This window comes from Lycium ferocissimum, chromosome 6, assembly GCF_029784015.1.
Source record: "Lycium ferocissimum isolate CSIRO_LF1 chromosome 6, AGI_CSIRO_Lferr_CH_V1, whole genome shotgun sequence".
Classification (NCBI taxonomy): domain Eukaryota; kingdom Viridiplantae; phylum Streptophyta; class Magnoliopsida; order Solanales; family Solanaceae; genus Lycium; species Lycium ferocissimum.
In genome coordinates, this window is record NC_081347.1 from 23,718,552 (window position 1) to 23,727,551 (window position 9,000).

Here is a 9,000-nt window from a genome sequence, read left to right on the forward strand (position 1 = left end):
ATTCATGTGTACAGATTTACTACTTACCACTTAGGTATCTTATTATTGACTTGGTTCTTCCTGTGTAATTAATGTTCTTAAAATCCAGTTTAGCAGATGACTAAATTAAAGTACCTTGTGTTCAATCTCATTTAGCAAAAAAGGAAGATAGTAGAGAATAAAAAAAAAAAAACTTTCTAGAGCAACATTCCATCAGAAAAATCTCCTCCAACTTTAGTAAATCGGATGCGCTACAACTTTTCTAATTTATATCACATTTGTTCGATAAGATTGTCTTGCCTTAACCACATTATAATCAAGGCTAAGCTTTTTCCTGCTCAAGTGGTATATAATTCTTGAACTAAAATTTCTTTGTATGTAATAGAGTTTCGAACGGAGTATTTACCTAGTTTTTGTGTTGTTCTTATGGAAAACAAGGCACAATTGGAAGTCAGAAACAAATAGTTAAAAGTTTTAACATAAATTTACCCATTAGCAATATTTGGCAAATCCCAGCCAGATTGATTTGCTGCTTCTGTCATAGCTTTCCGCCATCTCTTCACCCTTTTTTCATCATCTTTAAAATCTAACTCATATTTAGCAAAAACTTTACCAACGCTTGCTTTCTATTTTCTTACGACCAATGGATCCACATCATAGAAGACAGGGAGAACAATCTATCCCCTGAATTTCATGCATTCAGTGATCTTAATTGTCACGACCCAACCCCGTAGGCCATGACAAGTGCCCGAGCTGGACACTCGTATACGTACCTGTTAGCTATAATCAACCCAAAACTAAACATAATATAGAAACTTGTAAAAAAAAACAAAACGTCATCTCAGAACTGTCACATATAAACCAAGGTAACCTGTCTCCTGAGGAGTCACAACCCATCAAAAGATAACATAGTACACAAGCCGACAAGGCCGCCATTACATACAACATCCCAAAATATATATACGCAAGCCGACAAGGTTGCCACTATGTATAGGAACACCCCAAAATATAAGTCATGCTAACACAGCTGAACAACATCTATATACAACCCACACATATGTCTACAGACCTCTAAGAGTATCAACAAAGTGACATATGACGGACGAGGCCCGCCGTACCCCCGGATAAACATATATATACATCAAAAGGATCCGTACCAAAAGTCTAGGCTCCGGAATAACGGAGCACTCCAAGACACGGTGAGTAGAAGTCCTAAGTCGGAGGATCACCAAAGCGAGTATCCGCACCCGCGGGCATGAAACGCACCCCCCGAAGAAAAGGGGGGGTCGACGAGACATGTACCGAGTATATAAAGCATGAAATACAATAAGAAAGATCATAGCTGAAGTAGGGATTTCAGGAGTTAAGTATGACAATAAAAAAATCACTGTACCTGTGCCTTGTGAAATAAAATCACGCATAGCTATATCATATACCATATCCGGCCCATTATGGACTCGGTGAATCAGTCATATACATGTATATCATGCCCGGCCCATCATGGGACTCGGTGCCATCATCACATCATCATATCATCATATCATCATGTCATCATATCATCATATATATACCGTACCCGGCCCTCTAGTGAGGGACTCAGTGAACAATGCAGTAAAATTGTGCACGAATACATACCCGGCCCGGGACTCGGTGAAAGATATCATGAAAACATGCACGAGCAGAGTAGTGAGTAACCATATGCAAACTAAATCATCATCTGAGACTCAATGGAATATGTATAGTAAACTAACACTCGAATTTCAAAGACGATAGTCATGTTAAGTACCCTTTGAACGTCACTATGGACTATATCAAATAGAGCCTCAGGAATCATAGACACGTATCAAGATAAATAGCTTATAGAGGTCGAGGACATTGTCATTGTAGAGTCTCTAAGAATAGGAGCTTTTACATACCGACTACTATCCAACGTATAGAAGACTGGAGAGGCAATAGCTCAATTACCTTAAGAATTCTAACATCAAGAAGTGAATAAGGATCATGAATCACACTCGAAACTTATGAATAAAATTACCCCAAAGCTTATATCGTACATCACTTATATCTAAGACACGCCAAAAGAAAGAAAGGATAGCTTTACATACCTTTAACGCTTATCCGTAACACAATACGTATACGCTGCCCGAAGTGTCTCAACCTATATTAAGACGTCAAGAACTATGGTTAAGCTACGGGGAGATTCAAAACGTATTCCAACGTTAGTAACTCCTTTCTAGAAAATTAGACGACGTTTCCCTTATATTCAAACCAACTACATAACAACCAAGTCAACATCAATAACCACACGTTCAAGTACTATATCGAGACTAATCAAAACAAGATTTGAGAACACTCCGCATGACATCCCAATCAACCCACATATTACAACATTCGATAATAATCTACATACGACTACGACATATTCAAGTTATTCTTAATGATCCATAGTCATAACATTTTCATCGAAGCAACCTTATAACAGCCCAACCAATATAACAACACAATGTATAATCTTAACTATACTTAATCTTCCAATTCAACAAGAATAACGACAGGCCCAAAACAACCCTTAATCACAACATAGAAAGATGCCCGATAATCTTACGAACATCTACGAATACACCAAGCAAACCACATACGCTTCTTATACGTTATTTCATACACTCCTTTCATCTAAAATAGTGAATTATACCAGCCAACACACGACAACAACATCATTCATTCATATGCAAGAAAACTATATTAGTATCACAATAAATCCTTACAACAGCCCACAAAATAAATTCAACTTCAACTTTAACCATTTAATTCCTTCACTCTCATCATATAATCCATAACAACAACAACCTAAATACTAATTAAAATTAATTCACCATTTCCAAATAAAACATCCCCCTACACGGCTTCAACAACACTTCAACATCAACATACATAACTCCATGTATTCAATTCACATCTACCAAATTACAACAAGTCCAAACCCCTTCTAAAACATGTAGAAAGGATTAAATCTTACCTCAATAAACTTAGCTCCTTAACGTGGCTGAAATTTAATGGATTGAAATGATAAATATTCTTGCTGCTCCAATGACTAGTTCACGTTGCTATTGACCTTCCAAATGGTTGAAATACCTTGGAAAATTTATTTTTGGATCAACAACTGAGAGCTCAAGTTTTGCTCAGCCATGGCCGTGTCTCTCTCTATCTCTATGATTCAATATTGTGAAGAAGATGAAATGGATTAATGACTATGCAATTAGTCATCCATTAGGCTTATATATGCTGCCTCATGGAGTGACACGTGCTCCACTCATACCATGGGCCAATCAGATTTGGCCATGCTATAGTGGGGTCCTCTTAATCCCACTAATAACGTGATTAGCATTAATTTAATCACTAATCCCCACTTAATAATCTAATCATGGTTAATTAATCCCTAATCTCCACTAATATTTCTATACCAATTAAAATTTATAAGCAATTCGTGCATTAATAAAAATTGGGGATTAAAAGTCTCTATCTCATATCCCAAAATAGTCTTGTCCTTAAACTTATCGCGATTAGCTTAAAATATCTGAATGTACAAAAATACGGGATATAACATTAATAAGCTCGTGTGGGCACCATGATGAAGCATCATAGTTTTGGGAGAACATGATGATGAAGTCATCTACTCTTCGATGGCTTTGAAAAGTGAGGGTGAGATAGGTTTCCCCCTTTCAAGTTTCTCATCATCTTTAAAGGTGTGAATTCCTCTTTGCTACAAAGCTGTATATAGATGATCGATGAAATTTTTCCGCACATCCTCTCCACTAAAACTTAAGAAAAAAAAAGAAGAAGAAGAAGTACCAAAATCTACAATTCTCCTCTTTGTGCTCAAGTCAACTAATGACAAATAGCTGATGCAGATGCAAGATTTAGAGTCAGCAGTTCAGAATAAATATGATCTTATTATATGTTGGATAAAAACGTTGTTTGAGCTTAAAGCAATAGTTTCAGTTGAACCAGTAGAACCTGCCCTAGGTTCGCCTTTGCAAAATTGCATGAACAACCAAAAGTCAAGAATCAATTTCAGTTTATTCAAGTTGGCCCTTGGCATTTTATTTTGCTTTAACTTGTTTAATTATAGTAAATGAAAATTCAGAGAAGAAGAAAGTCAACTATTATGAATAACCAAACCCTCAAACAACCCTTCCACCTCCTACCACCATACCACGTTAGAAATTGAGAAATGATAAGTTATGCAATTTTATGTTTTGTTGATTCGACAAACTAATATGAGGAACAAGATACGCTTTTAGAGGAACCAAAATTGATCAGTTTCTAGCCGTTACGAAAGTCAACTCTACCGTTTTAAAGTTGCGACAACGTAGCGGCGCGGCGGTGCGAACATAGTAGCGAGTTCTTTGTGACTCGCTAGCAAACGAAAATGTCGCTTTCTCACCTATCCACGTGCTCCTCCACCTATATAAAAAACTTGTTCCAGGTGAAACCCTACACTTGCAAATCAGAAAATCTCTTATATCTTAACTGCAAGCCGCTCTCAAAGTGCTCTCATCAAGAACAAAGCTGCAACAAATAGAAGGACCAGTTCTCTGTCACTGAAGATGTCTTAAGTCCTTAGGTTTGTTGAGTCTTTGTCTTTTATTCTTTAACTTGTATTCCTACACTGCTTTCAAGAAGTGTTTAGGTTTATTTCTCAAGTGTTCTGAGTTGTACACTTGGCTAGAGTTAGTAAAGGTATGTCTTTGTAATAGAGTTATTGTAACGGTCTTGAAATAGAGTTATTGTAAGGGGAGGGATTAATAGTTTAATTCCTAAGTTGCAATAGTCTGTAATCTGAAGATTTGCTCATTAATAGTGAAGTTTGATAAAATCCTACTGTAGTGGGTCGTGATTTTACTCTCTTGCGCAAGGAGGTTTTCAAGTAAATATCTTGTGTTATTTACTTTATGCATGACTTAAAGGAACAGATACAGAACCTGATTCTCTATATTGTCTGGTGGACTCATATATTCTATCAATTGATATCAGAGTAGGTTCTTTCTAAAGGTTAACACCTAGAAAGGATCTTTCTCATGGCTGCTCCACCAAAGATAGAGGAAGAACAGTCTATCATAAGACCACCAAGATTCAATGGAAAGTATTATGGGTGGTGGAAGGCAAGAATGCATGAATTCACTATGGCTAAGGACTCTGAGTTGTGAGACATCGTTTGTGATGGTCCTCATGTTCCTATGAAAACTTATTTGGCTGGTTTTACAACATATCCAAAAACAAGGAAGGACTATAATGAGGCTGACAGAAAAGCTGTAGAAAAGAATTTCAAAGCCAAGAAAATCCTTGTTTGTGGCATCAGACTAAATGAGTACAATCGTATTTCATCATGTGAAACTGTAAAGGAGATTCGGGAAGCTCTCCAAACTGCTCATGAGGGAACTAGTCAAGTGAAGCAGTCCAAGATAGACATACTTATCACAGAGTATGAACTCTTTAAGATGAAGGATGGTGAATCCATTTAGGACATGCACACCAGGTTCACCTCAATAATCAATGAACTCCATTCTCTTGGTGAAATCATTCCAACCAACAAAAGCGGTTCGTAAAATACTCAGTATACTGCCCAGGTCTTGGAAAAACAAAGTTAATGCTATCTCTGAAGCTAAGGACTTGCAAAAACTGACCATTGATGAGCTCACTGGAAGCCTCAAAACTTATGAGCTAAAAAGGCAACAAGATCTGGAAGGAGATAGCCAAAGAGAGAGAAGTGCTTGGTTCTCAAGGCTGCCGCTAAAAGTGATTCCAATGATGATGAGTCTGACATAGCGTACCTCACTCGAAGATTTCAAAAGATGGTCAGGAAAAATGGTGGGTTCCTAAAGAAATGAAGCTCTGACAAGAATTCCAAAGGAAATGACGCTGTCACAAGTGTGAGAAACCTGGGCATTTCAACAAAGAATGTCCTCTCCACAAGAAGGACTATTACAAGAACAACTCTGAAAAAGCAGCAAAGAGGAACCAGGTCCCTGATAAAAAATTTAAAAGAAGAGATGCAGCTGACAACTTGGTAAAGCAAGCTCTGGCTGGCTGGGGAAACACTTCCAGTGAATCTGAAGATGGATATGACCAAGGAGATGCATCTATGATGGTCATTGATAATGGGCCATCATAATATATGTCAATCTTTGTACTCATGGCTAAATCTGACGCTGATGATGACAATGAACAAGATAAGGTAAATTTTCTTGATGTTCAGAAAAAATTGAAAAATTACTCTTAGAAAGAATTGATGTCATTAGCAAATGTGTTAATTGATGCATATAATAGCCTCATAAAATAAAATGATGTTCTAACTGAAAAATTTGGTGAAATAGAACAAGAAAGGGATGACATGGTAGGCACTATCATAAATTTGAAGAACAAGTTGATGAAGTGTCTAGGGAAAACCCTTTGTTAAAAGTCAAATTAAAAAGTGGATGAATACACCTTCTAAAGGAAAGGAAGAAGCCAGTAATGTTTAGCTTGAGCTTGAAAGTGAACTTAACAAAACCAAAATGAATCTCACTACTGAGCTTGAAAGGAATAGACAGCTTCAAGAAAACTTAAAGAGGGTGAAAAATGACGTTGATAAGTCACTTTTCTGGACCTAGTCCTCTGATGTGGTTACTTCTATTTACGAGAGTAATACAGGAGGTAGGCAAGGTATTGGATATCAAAAAACCAAATCTTCCTATAATCCACATAGCAAGTATGTCACCACCTCTGAAAATTGACTATGCATTTATTGTGGTCAAACAGGCCATTTTAAAAAGGCATGCAAAGCCAAACTTCAAGCTGTTCAGAAAAATAAGGAATTCATTGAGAAGGAATCTCGAACAGAGGGACCTGGTCCCCGACAAAGAAAATTTGGATTACCTACATGGACTAAAAGAAGTTTGAGTTCAGCTATAGCAAGAGCCCCCGAATCTAGAGCTGCTTGTCGTTCCAACCCAGTTCCAACAATGCATTTCTCGGAGCGAGAAATAGGAACTGCTTGACGTTTCATATTAGAACTCATTAAAGCTTGATTCGTATCATTATGTTCGATAAAAGGAATGAGAGAAGCTCCAATAGAAAAATATTGAAAAGGAAAAATACCTTTTCATCATTCAAAGGGACCCAAGCTGGTTTGGGTTCTTAAATCTAATCGATGACTCTGCTTGCAAACTGGAGTGAGAGGAAGCAATCAAAAATGGTCCATGGATAGTGGCTGCTCAAAACATATGACTGGAAGTAGGAAGAATTTCGTCTCGCTCAAGGCCTTTCAAGGAGGGAGTGTGTCTTTTGGAAATGGCAGGAAAGGTTACATTCTTGGCATTGGAAAAATTGGCAAGACACTCTCCCACACAATTGAAAATGTATACTATATGGATGGTTTGAAATACAACTTTCTATGTGTCTCTTAAATTTTTGATAGAGGAAATGAAGTAAAGTTCATATCTGGTTCCTGCACTGTCACCAATAACAAATCTGGAGAAGTGGTCCTAATAGCAAGAAGATACAAGAATATTTATTTGGCAAATTTTGATTTATTAAATGGAAATAATCTGACATGCCTCAGTTCCCTTGATGATGATACTGAACTATGGCACAGACGGCTGGGGCATGCAAGCTTCTCACTCCTGAATAAGCTGGTTACAAAAGACCTAGTTCATGGGCTGCCAAAAATCAAGTTCAACTATCACAAAGTGAGTGATGCTTGTGTAAAAGGGAAACATGTAAGATCCTCTTCCAAACCAAAGAAAATGGTAAGTACCTCCAGGCCACTTAAACTTTTTCACATGGATCTCTGTGGTCCAATGAGAATTCCAAGCAGATGAGAAAAAAGATATATTTTTGTTATTGTTGATGACTACTCTAGATTTACTTGGACTTTGTTTATGCGAATCAAAGTTGAAACTTGTGGTGTCTTTGTTGCCTCTGTGAAACAAATTCAAGTAAAACTAGGGAATCAGATTGTCAGTATCAGATCTGATCATGGCACTGAGTTTGAAAATGCAAAGTTTGATGAATTCGTCTTTGAAAATGGCATAAGTCACAACTTTTCTGCACCAAGGACACCTTGGTAAAATAGTGTTGTTGAGAGGAAAAATAGAAATATTGAAGATATGGCTAGAACAATGCTATTAGCTAGTGGTGTTCCTAAAAGATTTTGGGCAGAAGCTGTTAACACTGACTGTCACTTGATAAAGAGGTGCATGATCAGGTCCTTGCTTGAGAAAACTCCTTATGAATTACTCAATGGCAGAAAACCCAAGCTGACTTACCTAGGAGCCTTTGGTTGCAAATGTTTTGTTCTTAACAACGGTGAAGAAGGTTTGGGCAAGTTTGATGCTAAAAGTGATGAGAGAATTTTTCTTGGTTACTCTGCACACAGTAAGGCTCACAAAGTTTACAACAAAAGAATTCAATGTATTGAAGGAAGTGTGCATGTGATTTTTGATGAAGTAAATAACTTGGGTAATAAAATCACACATGATGATGAAGCTGAAGATGGCGAATTCTCAAAAGTTCCTGATAAGCCGATTAAAATTTCAAATGGAAAGACTAATTTGATGAGTCAAGTTAAGCAAAATGATGAAGAAAATGTTCCAATATCCCTAAGAAGCACTCATGGACCTGGTATCTCACATGCAGCTAAACACCAGGTAGCTGATGCACTATCAGGTTCCCCTGAGTCTGGATAAACCAATCATAAAAATCCAGTCACTGATGAAGACAATGATGGTTCAAACTGAGAAGAACCTAGTCCTTCAAACCCTCAAAGCAAGCGGCCAACCTGAGGTGCAAGTATCAAATTGGAATAACAAGGGATCTCATCCACTACATAATGTTATTATTCCCTTGGATTCTTGTATTCAAACTAGATCTAGGGCGAGAAACATGTTTGCTTTCTCAGCCTTCCTGTCTCAAATTGAGCCCAAAAATATTAAAGAAGCCCTAAAGGATGCTGACTGGATTACAACTATGCAAGAATAAATC

The 9,000-nt window shown here is 37.3% G+C and overlaps 1 protein-coding gene across 1 annotated transcript; it reads left to right on the forward strand.

Annotated features, from left to right (window-relative positions):
• Positions 1-7,308: 7,308 nt before the first annotated feature.
• On the forward strand, positions 7,309-7,838 carry LOC132061222 (uncharacterized mitochondrial protein AtMg00300-like). Its single transcript, XM_059454073.1, has 2 exons — positions 7,309-7,376; positions 7,436-7,838. The coding sequence occupies exons 1-2, from the start codon at positions 7,309-7,311 to the stop codon at positions 7,836-7,838; spliced, it is 471 nt and encodes a 156-aa protein (XP_059310056.1).
• Positions 7,839-9,000: the final 1,162 nt, after the last annotated feature.

Bases quoted from the DNA above. Each gene is read 5' to 3' on its own strand.
- LOC132061222 (XM_059454073.1), top strand. From the start codon at position 7,309: ATGGCAGGAAAGGTTACATTCTTGGCATTGGAAAAATTGGCAAGACAC. The intron at 7,377-7,435 runs GTATACTATATG...AATTTTTGATAG, and splicing joins TCTCCCACACAATTGAAAAT to AGGAAATGAAGTAAAGTTCA.